The sequence below is a fragment of the Peromyscus eremicus genome, chromosome 14, assembly GCF_949786415.1.
Source record: "Peromyscus eremicus chromosome 14, PerEre_H2_v1, whole genome shotgun sequence".
Taxonomy (NCBI): Eukaryota; Metazoa; Chordata; class Mammalia; order Rodentia; family Cricetidae; genus Peromyscus; species Peromyscus eremicus.
Window position 1 is genome coordinate 81,282,015 of NC_081430.1, and position 14,586 is coordinate 81,296,600.

General features: G+C 47.1%; 1 protein-coding gene and 1 long non-coding RNA gene across 2 annotated transcripts in view; one reads left to right on the forward strand and one right to left on the reverse strand.

Moving 5' to 3' along the window:
• Nucleotides 1–14,586, reverse strand: part of Dpf3 (double PHD fingers 3) — a 241,535-nt gene that overhangs the window by 67,518 nt on the left and 159,431 nt on the right. Inside the window, exon 8 of the mRNA XM_059279190.1 lies at nucleotides 12,222–12,359. Coding sequence (XP_059135173.1) covers nucleotides 12,222–12,359 — 138 coding nt within the window. The remainder of the gene's footprint in view (nucleotides 1–12,221; nucleotides 12,360–14,586) is intronic.
• Nucleotides 4,169–6,323, forward strand: LOC131923805 (uncharacterized). The gene is made up of 2 exons (XR_009382725.1): nucleotides 4,169–4,262; nucleotides 6,147–6,323. It is a non-coding gene; the product is annotated as an uncharacterized LOC131923805 (long non-coding RNA).

Consider the following 14,586-nt stretch of genomic DNA (forward strand, 5'->3'; position numbering starts at 1 on the left):
CCCAGGCATGATGGCCCAAGCAGAACGACACACCCAGAGAGGAGGGCAAGAGGCAGGTGATGGGAGCCAGAAAGGTTTGCTGCATGGGACAAAAGGGTATTAAGGAAAAGAGTTCAGTCGATGTACATGAGGACCTCTTGTACAAGCACGAGGACCTGACTTCTGATTCCCAGAACCCACATGAAGAAGCCCGGTGTGGAGGGTGCATGCTTCTAATCTCCACACTGGCGAGACAAACATGGGTAGATCCCTGGGGAACGCTGGCCAGACAGCCTAGCCTAATCCAAGAGTTCCAGGCTAGTGAGAGATCCTGTCTCAAAACACCAAGTGGAGGGCTAGGGAGGTGGCATGGTGGGCAAAGCGGTTGCTGCACATGCTTGGGGACCCCAGAGCTCATGGGAAAAGCTGGGTGTGTCAGCGTGAACCTGTAATCCTGGTACTGAGAGGCAGAGACGGAGGGTCCCAGGTCTCACTAGTCAGTTGTTAGGCCTGCAGTAGCACAGTTCATCATGGGTAAGGGGGATGTGACAGAGGAAACCTATTCAACCCCTGGCAATCAGGAAGCCAAGTGAGAGAGACAGGAAGCAGCAAGGGTCGCAATATCCCCCTTTAAAGTCACACCCCACACATACAATGACCTAGCTTCCTCCCACTATGTCCACCACCACCCCCATCCCCCGCACCCACCCCACCCTGTCCAAAGATTTGATCATTCCTCAATAGCCCTGTGGGCCAAGGACTAGGCCTTCAACACACGAGCCTTGGAGGAACATTTCAGATCTAAACTGGCACACACGACTCTCGTGGGACACGTGGCAGCTCTATCGCCGATGCCACAGACGTTTTCTGCTGACACTGCACGCTCTAATGACTCGACTCACTACATCTTCATTGTAGCCAGGAGATAACATCATCGATGCTGTGCTTTCACGTCAATGGTACTCGAGGCACAAGAAGGCAAAGCAGCTTATCCAAGGCAAAAGTTAACGACGAACTTGGCACTGAACCTAGGCTGTGTGTCCTTGGGTAGCCCACCAAATACACCTTACCACAACATACAACCATGCCTTCAGGAAACTCAAGTCCAAGAATCTGGCAGTATACATAGGCAAGACATACATATACATATATACATATACATATATGCATATACATATATGCATATATATATGTATATACACACATACACACACACACACACACACACACACACACACACACACACACACCACTGTTTTTTAAAAGGTAGGGCTTCCTAAACTTTGCTATGAAAATCATTTGGGGAGGTTGCCAAAAAGGTTCAGTAGGTTAAGGCATCTGCCAAACCTGAAATCTGAAGTTGAACCCTAGGACCCACATGGTGGAAAAAGAGAACTCACTCCCACAAATTATCCTCTGACCTCCATGCGTGTGCTCTCTGACATGTGCCACCCACCCCCACCCCCACCCCCCCATACCCCGACACAAAAATAAAATGAGATGAAAGTCACATTGAGAGTCCATTAAAATTCAAGTTGGAGTTCATGGATCTAGGGAAGGGCCTGAAAACTTCTTACAAGTTCTCCAGTAAGATGGCCAACCTTCAAGGTTTGCCTCTGACCAAGGGTTTCCTGGGGGTCTAGATGACTGGCCACCATGGTCCCAGGTGGTGCTGGTGCTGCTGACCACACTCTAAGAAGCCAACACGAGGGCCTTGTGTGAGAAGCACAGATTGCACACATGTGAGCTGTGATCTATTTGTCCCTTTAAAAGACCACTCAGGCTGCTCTTGGAGAACAGACTACAAGAGGCAAGAAGAAGGCAGGGGAATAGAGGAATAGGCACTGTAGTGACACATGACGGAGCCAGTGGTGGCCAAAAGAAGAGAATGAGACAGATGCGTATATATTGTTCAGGAACATCTGATATGGGATGGGCATTGAAAGAAAATAACAGCCGAAGATGCACTGTAAATTTTTCACATTTCATTGTTTTTAAATGAAAAGAGTAAGTTTTTTGTGTTTTTTGTTGTTGTCGGTGGTGGTTTTTTTTTTTTAAGCTAAGGAAATGGTGAGATACAAAGTAAAAAGAAAAAGGTTCAGGAAAATCACAAAATAGTGTAATGTTTGGCTTTTTTTTTAATCTATACTAAAACTTGCTTAGAGATTACAGACCCATTGAGACTCTGTAATGTGAAGGGCAAGGTCCATAAGACCATCACAAATAGCAAAAGTCATCAAAGAGCTTTAAGAAGTAAGTGTGTCTGGTGTGGATCGAAGTGTATCCCCACATCCCCCCAGATCTTATATGGAAGCCCTATGTCCAATGTGGTGTTATTTGGAGCTGGGGTCTTTGGAAAGCAAATAGGTTTGGTAAAGTTGTGAGGATGGGGCCATCATGATAGAAGTAGGGATAAGATGTCAGAGAGTTCTCTTTCTCTCTGCCTGCACACATAGAGGAAAGGTTGTATGAGAACAGAGCAAGAGGGTGGCTGGTACATCCCAAGGATAAGGCCCTAACAGGACATTAACTCTGCTGTCATCTTGGTCTTGGACCTCTATGTCTAGCATTGTGAGAATTCAATTTCTGTTGCTCCAGCCACTCAGTCTAGAATTCTGTTATGACAGTCTTTGATGACTAATCTTGGTTATCAACTTGATACATCTTGAAAAGAGGGATCCTTAGTTGAGGAATTGCCTCCATGAGATTGACCTGTGGGCGTATCTGTAGGCATTTTCTTGATTGATAATTGCTATAGAAGAGCCCATTCCACTGTGGGCAGTGCCTTCCCAAGGCAGGAATGCATGGATTGTCTAAGAAAGGTAGCTGAGCAAGTCAGAGGGTACAAGCCAGTAAGCAGCATCCCTCCATAGCCTCTACTTCAGTTTCTGCTTCAAGTGTTCGCATGAGTTCTTGCTTGGCATCAATCTCAATGATTGTCTCTAATTTGCAAGCAAAAATAAAACCTTTATTCCCCAAGTTGGTTTCAGTCAGTGTTTTACCACAGCAACAGAAAGCAAACTGTGCTGGCTAGTTTTTAGGTCAACTTGACCCAAGCTAGAGTCATTTTAGAAGAAGGAATCTCAATTGAGAAAATGCCTCCACCATATTGGCCTGTGGGCAAGACTTTGGTCTGTTTCCTAATTGATGATCAATCAATAATGATTGATATGTGGGCAGTGCCACACCTGGGCTGGTGGTCCTGGGTATTATGAAAAAGAAGGCCGAGCAGGACATGAGGAGCAAGCCACCCCTCCATGGTCTCTGCTTCAGTTCCTGCCTCTGGGGTCCTGCCCTGCCTGAATTCCTGCCCTGATTTCCCTCAGCAATGGAATGTTAACTAAAAATGTGAGATTAAACCACCTCATCCCCAAGTTCTTTTTGGCATGGTGTTTTATCACAGCAATAGAAACCTAACTAAGACACAAGCTAATAGGCAGCATAAGCTAACAAAGATGTGGCCTGTTAATGCATCCATCGCTTCTGAAAACCCACTGTGTAATGAGGTGTATTTGACAGCTAGCTGACAGGTAAAAAAAGGACATCGTCAGTAGGTCCATGAGAAAGATCCAGGAGCCTGGGCCTGGGACCCCTCACTTGGGATTCCAGTGTCCTAACAGAGCTGAATGGTGTCCAAGCCATCCTCATCTCAGCTTTCTAACTCGCTGGGTACATTGAAACAAGTTACTCAAGCCTCTCTGACCTCCCCATTTTCTCCTCCGTAAAATGAGAATTCTAGCACATGCCACTTGGACTTGTGAGCATTACTTGAGATGATGTGTGAAAACTGCTAGGTACCTAATAGATTTCCCATCATGTCTTTCCCCCCTTTCCCCTCCTACATGCAAAATCATTTCATTTCTGATGAAACGGGAAGAAAAATCAAAGGCCTAAATAAGCAAGCTTTCTCAGGAAACAGAGATAAACTCACGAATCTACATTCGTGCCATATCCACAGGAATGTCATCTGGTCTTCATGTGCTTCTGGGCAAGAGAGCAACCACCTTAAAGGGTTATTGTAACGAGTGAATGAGCCAAGCATAGCAGGCTGAGCGCTGTGACACTCAAGATATGCTAGCGAGTGCTACTGTTGTCACCAACGCTGCTCAGTCTGTAGAATTCCTCAAATCCTGAACATTCTATATAATTATGACAGAAATGTGAGAGAAATCATAGAGGCTCAGACAAAGTCAGCATGTGACTCGTCAGCCCCAGGAAAGTGGCCTGGTGGATACAGGAGGGCACCCTTGACTGGATTCCATGTCACCTTTTTCTCTTGCCAGGTTTCATGCATCCATCTTCTTCCTCAATTACCCTAGAAGTGTTCCAAGGACAATGACTGTGGTGGTTTGAATAGGTGTGGCCCCCATAGACTCATGTGTTTGAATGCTTGGCCCATAGGGAATGGTGCTATTAGGAGGTGTGGCCTTGTTGGAGGAAGTGTGTCACTGTGGGGGCGGGTTTTGAGGTCTCATATGCTCCAGCTATGTCTAGTGTGAGACACAGTGTGTCCTCCTGCTGCCTGCAGATAAAGATGTAGAACTCTCAGCTCCTTCTCCAGTACCATGTGTGTCTGCATGCTGCCATGCTTCTCGCCACAATGAGAGTGGGCTATTATCTGTACCTCTGAAACTGTAAGCCAGCCCCCAACTAAATGTTTTCCTTTACAAGAGTTGTCGTGGTTATGGTGTCTCTTCACGGCAATAGAAACCCTAACTAAGACAATGACCATTTGTTGTTCCAGATGGGAGGCTTGTTTTATATATATATATATATATATATATATATATATATATATATATATATATATATATATACCCCCACAAATGGGCACACATACAGCAAGGGCTCCATAAATTCTTGGGTTTTGCTTGGACAGAAGAATCAGAACCAAGTCTAAGATTTAGCAAAGGATATGCTAGGGTCAGGTCAGCCTCTGATCATGTCCACGGATGCCAAGTTAGCATCAGAATGTCAGAAAAGTCCACTCATGTTGCCCCAGATAGAGCCTCTGACTCAGATTAACCATCTGTAGTCACAGACATGCTCTGCTGGTCCAAATAGGGCACAGATAGGATATGGCTACTCACAATAAACAGGTTTAGTGCCGATCCCACTACTTCATCTCATTGAAGATGCACAGCAAGCCCATGAGACTAGGGTGGTTATCTCCATGTTACAGATGAGGCAACTAATGGGAGGGAGGTGTCAGTAGCTGACCCATATTCCCAGAGCAGTGGGTAGCAGGTTGACAAGGTCATGGATCACACCCTGGACCCATCAATTCCAACACTATCACCATCCTCTCAGGCACAGGGCTGAGAAATTATCTCCAGGTACTTACACCTCCAAGCAACCCATCTGGCTTCCTGCTTTGTAGCCTACAAACCCTGTAAATCATAATTCAGTAGAAGACCATCTGTTGCTAGTTTCCAGACTTGCTCTATTGGGAAAGTAGGAGGGGAGAAGAAGATGACTTCCTCAAAAAGAGCTGCACATCTGGTTTTGCCTCACCTCCTCTATAACCAGAGCTGACATACCAGTACTGAGCTCAAAGTAGTAGGCTAAATGGGTTATTATAGCTTTTCAGATACCCTTCAGAGATACCCAAGATTTCCAAGCACATTTCCAAGATGTTCTTCGTCTCCTGCAGCCTGTGCTAACTGCTCCTGGGCCTATGACAGAGGACAAGCATGTCAGAAGACAAACCTCTGCTAGACTTTTCCCAGCAGTGTGGCAATGACATCATGTACTGCTCTTAGATAATTTGCACATTATCAGACTAATTTCCAGATTATCTAATCAGCAGACATTATCCTTAATCAATTTGGCTCTTCCTTTACAGTTCCACAAAGTACACCCTGCCCTCCACAGCAGACTAGCTCTGGGCATTTTCTTCTCAAGAGTGACAGAAAGGGAAGCTTAATTCTGAACCAACATGTGACCACTGCACAGGAGTCTGACCTCCAGGGACCTAGGACATCCCGACTTCAATTACATGGGCCTGACAAGCAAACTTGAGATCAATTTTATAGAGCAGTATTTTAAAATATTTCCCTCTTAAGAACTCCAAGTTTGGTGTGAAAGCATATATTTATTATAATATATAAATAAAAGAGTTATTAAATAATAATGGGCTTCTTTTTAAATCCTCTCTTTACTTCTAGGAACGGCTCTGATGATTTCCACAGAATAAAGACTCTGCAACATGGCATGGAAGATGCCTCCACCTGTGGACTCTTGTCTCATTCAGCCCTGACTTCAATACTGCCATGAGATCCGGCTGCTATCAACTATATGAACATGGCCATTCTCTCTCAGACAGACCTCCTTGCCTACATCCATTCTGAATCCTGGTGTCTTCTCCCTCCTGAATATTCTTTCTTGCTTTTCAAGGGCCCACCTGAACATGCCCTCCTTAGTGAACTCTTTTAAAACCTTACAATGCAGTGGTCCTTAAGCCTCAGCATATACCAGAACACCCTTCATGCTGGTTCCTACCCCAGGACTCTGTGCTGGTTGAGTCTGAGAATCTCCATGTCCAGTGAGTCACAAGTAAGGCTAGTGCCCCACCAAGAACACCCCTGCCTCATGACGTGGAATACATACAATGACTCTGAGCCTTAGACAAATTCATCCTTTGTACATGATCCATTATGTACTCCCACCAAAGACTGAATTCCTCAAAGATGAGGCCAAATCCTAGTCACACTTCTGCTTCTCAGCCTCGGTACTTAGTCAGCATTCAGTGCATAGGCACCAAACTTGGGGATAGAGAGATGCGTGAATGGATGGGGGGGTGCATGGATGGATGCATGGATGCATGGATGGATGCATGCATGCACGCATGGATGCATGTATGGATGCATGGGTGGGTAGGTGGATGGATGAGTGGGTGGGTGGGTAGGTGGATAGATGGATGGATGAATGGATGCATGGATAGATGGATTGTGGGTAGATGCATGGATGGATGCATGCATGGATGCATGGGTGGGTGGGTGGATGGATGATGGGTGGATGACTGGACAGATGCATGGATGGATGAATGCATGGATGTGTGGGTGGGTGAGTGAGAGGGTAGATGGATGGGTGGGGAGGTGGGTGGGTAGATGACTGGACAGATGCATGGATGGATGGATGCATGGATGTGTGGGTGGGTGGACTAGACAGATGCATGGATGAATGGATGCATGGATGTGTAGGTGGGTGGGTAAGTGGATAGATGGATGATGGATGGATGGGTGGATAGGTGGGTGGGTGGATAGATACATGGACGGTTGGTTGGATGGCTAGTTGCACTGATGGATGGATTCAATAAATGAATGAATGGACAGCACAAATTTATTTATATCATTTTTCTACTTAAATCCAAGACTTTGATCTCAGCCCTACCCCAAAAAGTATCACGAAAACAACATCTTTAGTAGATTCCAGTTGTGCAGAGAAAGCAAAAGGAACTTAAAAAGATTTTTGAAATTGTGGGCCTGGGTCGTTGAGATTCTGAATGTTAATCTTGCTAACCAAAGTTTCTCTAAAAGACTCACAACAGAGAGCAACTGAATGCCACTCACACTCAGAGTTCTGATCAAACCACCCTCCTTGTACTCATGTATACCCACAGCTATACGCAGGCATAACTATATAGAGATGAAGGCGGTCAGAGAATCTGAGGGAAAAAGAAGACCCAGTCCCATCCGGGGAGAAGGACAGCAGCCCAGCAGAGGAAGACCCCCTCAGAAAGGTTATCTCTCCCCAGACGGGAGGTCTAAGCGCCAAGCATTCTAGTCACTCATCTGTCATTGAGGTAGAGAGCCTCAAACACAGAGCAAAGGAGGCCAACCTATAGGGAGGAAACACAGAAAATGAGAGAGTGGGAGAGGAACAAAGGCAGGAATGCATCCCCTGGGAGGGACAGGAGGACAGCAGGGTGGCAGTGGAGTGCTGAGCTGGCCACTCAAGGCAGTGAGGGCTGGGGGAAGGGAAGGTCAGTGCTGACTCCAGCTGGCCACTCCACCCTTTCAGTTAAAAAGTGGCAGGTATGGGATTGAGCCATGGGCTCTGCTAAGGACGCAGTTGAAGGCGATGGAGCAAGGGACAGCAGGAGCACCAGAGTCAAAAGGTCTCAGTGGCTGTGGGTGGTGTGAGCCAGTTGCCTGGGCCCTGCATACTCCTGTAGATGTGGGACTCTTTTTCTATGGCAGCCGCCTGGGTCACCCGGTAACTCTACTAAAGGGAATGTCAGCATTTCCACTTGCCAGCATCCAGACTTTCTCCTGGGGGAGCCACAGATTAGCCTCCCGGATTAAGCTCTCTCGCCTCCCTCCCTCCCTCCCTCCCTCCCTCCCTCCCTCGATCTGGAAGCCTGGCTGGGGGAGGACCACGGAGCTGAGCCCTCAGGATGCTGCTTAGCTGTCACTTTCGCTCACCACGCAGCCCCGGTGGCATTTAGGGGCAGTGTGGATGGGAGCCCACTCCAAGCCCCAAACAGTGAGAGCAGCTAATGACTGGGTATTAATGATGCCAGCAATTAGTGCTCACAGGAAAATGGCGGGGGCCTGCTCACCAGGGGCATGTGGGAGGAAGTAGAGCGCGCATTCGGAGCAGCAAGCAGATCGGTAGTGTGTGTGGCCCACAGAAGCCAGGGCGAGCAGCTGCCACTGGGTTTGTCTGGAGGAACTGGGGCTAGGGGAAAATGGCTTCTCCAGACACCAAGAGCTTGTCTGCTGTACCCACTTCCCTGTGGGTGAAATTCGGGCTGGGCACGGAGTTTGCAGAGACGAAGTTGTGAGAAGACACCACAAAAAGAAAATGAATTAAAATAGGGGTGTTTCTGGAACTGTCTTTGTATGAGGCGGACCTAGATTAGCCCACAAATGGCTATTCCTTTCTGGTCAGTCAAATGGTGCTTTGTGAAGAAGCCAGTGTCCCATCAGCAGAGTGAGGAAGGAAGGACAGGCGAAGGGGAGGAACTGGAGCATGTTGCTCACTCACAAGCCCACAGATGATGGAGACAAGCATGGGACATGTCTCTGTGTAGAAAAAGGAAAGGCACAGCTTCTTTACTAAGCAAGCCCATGTGATCTCTCAGGGACAACACCTAAGGAGGACGCATGCCTGCTGATAATTTCACATTTGAGGTCCTGATAGATAAAGCAAAGAATGCCAGTGCTGGTCACAGAAGTCTACTTGGAGGGGACCTCAGGAATGGCTGGGGAAGAGACTGTCTCCTCCCACTGTTGTTGCCAAGATTTTGCACATGTACATACATGTATATACACATGTGTGCAAAACCACCACTCACTATGGACACTATAGGAGAGGTAGGAAAAACAGAACACAAAGGAAAAGCCATCAAAACACTGTAAAATTGGATGCCTGTACACAGGAGCAAATGGCCAGGCGTTGAGGAAACGCAAGAGGTAGGCTAGCACCGGAGGAGTGAGAAAGAATGCTAACAGAGACTTAGGAGAGAGAAGGAATCACTAATCTGTGCTTCCCAGACAACACCTAAAACCAAAGATCATCTCCAGCCTCTTCCTGGTCAGTAGCAACAGCTCCTTGTGACTTCCTAGACACTCAGACCAGAGAAAGGAAAGAGAAGAGAGAGGGGCTTGGCATTGTCAGCTCCTCAGTACAGACAGATCTTCCTCCCTGACAGAAAAGGAGAGCTCTCCCAAAGGGCAGACAGAGAGCCGGGTGTCATAGATACTCAGGATCTGGTGCAGAAAGAGTGAAGCCACCCTCCTCCTCTAGCCCTGCTTCCCAGATTCTGCCCAGATGGCAATAGGAGGTGAGAAAACAAGGGTCTGTCACATTAAAAGCTTGAACCCTCAAAGTTGGAAACAAATTAATGTCACAGGATGCATTCCCCCAACTCCAGATTCCTGTATTGAAACTTAACCTCTAGTGCTTTGGCGTTTGGCTCTATTGAAGATAGAGATAGATAAAGAAGCAATCAAAGTGCTGAAGAGATGGCTCACTGTTCTTGCTCAGTTTCCAGGCCTTACATGGGGTGCCTCACAACCACCTGTAACTCCAGCTTCAGGGATCTGATGCCCTCTTCTGGCCTCTACAGGCACTGCACTCATGTGCACATACACAGACACACCTATATACATGATTTAAAGTGAAAATAAATCCGGAGGAGGAGGGAGGAGGAGGAGGAGGAGGAGGAGGAGGAGGAGGAGGAGGAGAAGAAGAAGAAGAAAATAATGAAGAGGGTAAAGTTTGTTAAAGGAGGCCATTGGAGCTGGGGAGACAGGCTGGTAAAGTGGTTGTCATGAAGACGTGAAGACCTGCATTTAGACCCCTGCCCCCAGAACCCATGCAAAAAGATGGAAATAGCTGTACACGTCTACAATCCCAGAGCTGGGGAGACAGAGACAAGTGACCTCTGGAGGTCTCCACAGCCAGTCTTGCCAAATCAGTGAATTTCATGTTCAGTGAGAGATTCCATCTCAAATGTAAGGTGAAAACCAACTGAGAATACATGCAAGTGTGACAGACAGACAGACACACAGACACAGACACAGACACACACACACATACACATACACACACACACACACACACACACACACACACACACACACACACTGCAGCTATTAGGGTGGGTCCTAATCCAGTCTGCCCGGTGACCTTATAAGAAGAGGTCATGTGGACACAAAACAAGACCCTAGATCGTGTGTCCAGAGAGAAAAGGCCAGAGCTGACAGAGGGCAGCCATCTGCAAGCCAAAGCAAAGGGTATCTGGAAGCCAACACTGACAATGCCTTGACCTTGGCTTCTCAGGCCCCCAGAGCCATGGGAAACTAATTGCTGTAGTTTAAAACTCCTGGTCCGAGGTATTTTGTTGTGTCAGCCACAGCACATTAAAAGAGAAGGCAGCATGACCAGTGAACCTGGGGCTCAGGCCAGGAAGAACCACACACAAATCTAAGCACAGGTCTTGGCTGAGGGTGTGTTCATGATTTCAGATATTTGGTGGAAGTGCCCATCTGGCATCAGTCAGATAAGCTGAGATACTCAACCACACAGGAGTCGCCTTTAAATTTAGAATCCAGGGACTTTTTAAAAAGTCGGATTCTCTGTTCGCTTTAAGAATATATACCAGGGCTGGAGAGTTAGCTCAGTGGTCGAGAGCACTTGCTGCCCTTCCACAGGACCCAGGTTCAATTCCCAGCGCTCATATGGCAGCTCACGACCACCTGTTGCTTCAGTCCCAGGGATCCAACACAGTTTTCTGACCTCAGCAGGCACTGCACATGCATGTGGTGTACATACACGCACACAGACAAAATGTTCACATACATGAAATAATAAACTTAATCCAAACGAAAAAAGGTTCTAAAAATATATACCAACAAATTGTATAAACAAAGCAGAAACCCACATCATATGTCCACAAACACCCCATCCCTCCAGTGATCTCAGTATGACCCAGACCTTGAAGCAAGCTCAACAGATTCCATGTCCACATCCTGTTTGGGGGTTTTTGTCATCCCAGAAACCATAACGGATGGGAGAGCGCCAGTCGAGTGGTGAACGCCTAGCCCCCTTTTGATTCCTAATTCATAACGGCAAGTTGAAGGAGGAGAGACTAGACACACAAATCTGCAGAATCACTTTCAGTCTTCGGAGCCAACTGTCATCCCAAGGGATGTATCCATCCAGATGGCAGGATGGATACCCTAAGTAGTGACCCACACAGGGAAACCATAGCAATCAACCAGCAAACATCAGTCACTCCCCACAGCTGTGAGCGGTTCTTCTGACGCCAAGGGAAAAGACGGACAGGTCTGGCCTGTAACAGTGGCCAGGTGAGGACGCGCCCCTTCTGCTGGACACTTACACCCCACCTCTGTCTGGAGACAAGGCTGATCACATGAGTTCTGAACTGCTTATTCTTATTCTTATCTTTTTTTTTTTTTTTTCATTTTTATCCTGGCGTGATGGGATACCAGACAGCCTGGGAATTGAACCCAGGAAGGACTTCTGGAACATCAGTCAGTGCTCTTAACCACTGAGCCATCTCTCTGTCCTCTCTGACCTGCTTATTCTTAGCTAGGTGCTCAGCTCAGCCATAGGTGTGGTGGCTGGCTGGGCTTAGGGCTCAACGTACTGCAGAACACCAAACCCCATCAGTTGTTACTGCCAGGAGACACCAGAGTGGAAAGAAAAAGATCATTCCCCACACTCCCTGCCCCAGCCCTTGCTCCCCAACCTTACAAGCAGGGACTCACGTCTGTGGTTCTCATTTCTGTGGTTGGGCGGGGACCGGGGGTCCTGGTCTTGGGCTTCATCCCCCTCCTCGCTGGCCAGATGAGTGTGAGCATAGTGGTAGCTGAGTCCCGGCCGATTCTTGTAGCGTTTGCCACAGACTGGAGAGGAAAAAGAGAAGAAATGATGGGCAACGTCAGCAACTTGTGTGGTCGCTCTTACACTTCAGGGCAACCGTCCCCAGCTAGCCACACCAGAGCCAGGCTTCCCCTTAAAAGTACCTCCCCACCCTCAGACCCACACCACTGTAACCACACGGCTCACGTACACACAAGAGGTATAAGAACACAGAGATTAAGGGTTGTGTGAGCTCTGCCATCCTGCCTGCGAGACCCTGGGCAAGTCAGTGAACTACCCTGTGCCTCCGTTGCTTTAGAGACAAAATGGGAATGATAGCGGTACTACCTCACTAACCATACACAGCACAGGGTACTTAGGCAAGCACTGTTTGACTGTGTTTGTTACGGCGCTGGGTATGCTAGGCAAGTGCTCCATCACTGAGCCATGCTCCCAGTCTTAACAAGGCACTTCAAATGGTACTGCGCACACGGAAAGGAGGGTTATCATAACTTTGCATTCAGCTAACACCAGAAGCCTATCCAGTCTGACGTCTTATGTCACCAATGAGGTACATGAGGCTTGGCAGCACGGTGACGAACACGGAGCACATCAGTGGAAGAGCCACCAGAACCCAGGTCTCCTGGATTCCTCTGCAGTGCCCCATCTGCTACCCTGCGGTTCATTCTGTACCACACGGCAGATTTTCCGTGTATCACCCTATGATTTATGCGGGGAGAATGCGCTCTACTCTCACCATGAACACAATGAGACTGAGGCGTCCCGGTGGCTGTAGTAGCCTGTGACCTCAATGCTCCAATTAGCCTCTGGCACCCCAGACTTGCTTCAAATGAGACAGCTTGAGACAAAAGGCAGCTAGTAACACTAATATGGCATCTTGGAGGCAAGAATAAAGGGGGTGACTGGATGCCCAGCATCTAGAGAGCAAAAGTGACCTCAGGCCAGACCACCAGCCATGCCCCCCACACTCAGCCCAGACCTCAGGCTTGAGGGATGAGGTTGCTAAGAACAGAGGCTTCAGGGTCTTCACAGTGAAACTATGACCCCCTCAAATGCTCATCCTCCTCTCCCCCTCAAAAGTTCATCCTCCTCTCCCTCCCAGATGCTCATCCTCCTCTCCCCCTAAAATGCTCATCTTCCTCTCCCTCCCAAACGCTCATCTTCCTCTCCCTCCCAAACGCTCATCTTCCTCTCCCTCCCAAATGCTCATCTTCCTCTCCCTCCCAGCAGGCCAAGCCAGAGAGGACTCTGCTGGAGCATTGGGGGATGGGCCGATTCTGAGGGACTCTCTCTTCTCCCAGATCACTAGCAACAGAGAGCATAAATGTTTCATAGGGAGGAAGAGCAAGACTTAAGCCTCAGACCTGGTTCAAATCCCAGTTCCAGGTGTCCAAATTCAGTGACTGTAACCTTCACTCTATGGAGAAGAGCAGTTAGGTACTGCCAAATGGACTTCTCACAGCTTGTCTTTTCCTATCAGATTCTCCTGGGCTTAGCAAAAATAGATAGCAACATCTCCTCTCCCTTATTTAAGTAAACTACTTCTAAGTAGCAAAATTCATTTTGAGTAATAGCCAGGATGATAGCTTTAAATGGCAGAATTGGGCCTCTCCTATTTTTATAAAGTTAGATGTTGGGTTTCACTGTTTTGAATGACGTTATAGCTGCATTTTAACTTTATTAAATCTAAGCAGTTCCTAATATTCCTGTCTTAGAGTCTTGTTATAGGAGAGTTTTGTCGACTGCCCTTTAAGCATCTCTAATACATGGCTTTTCTTTGGTTTGTGGATATGGTGAATTAGGTTGGTTTCCTAATATTTCCTATTATCGAACTATTCTTGCATTCCTAGAACACGCTCCATTTGGTCAGAGTGTATTATTCATTTGATATAATGCTGGATTCAACTTGATAATATTGTATCTGAACTCAGACTCATAGAGTTAAAATTTCTGAACTATCTTTATCAGGGTCCAATTTTATAGTTATGTCAACTTCCAAAAATGAATGGGCAAGTTTTGCTATGTGAAATTGGACAAGACACATAATCTCTCTGTGCCTTTTCTCTGGAAATGAAGATAATAATACTTACTTTGGAGGTTAATTGAAATATCATAAATAGTATTTGTAAAGAATCTCACGCAGTCTAACATAATAGATGTTCCATAAATGGTAGGTAATGGACAAGAGAACCAGTCTTGTTCATCACATTTTAAGGGTTGGACTCCCAACGAGAAACTCTGAAACCGTCT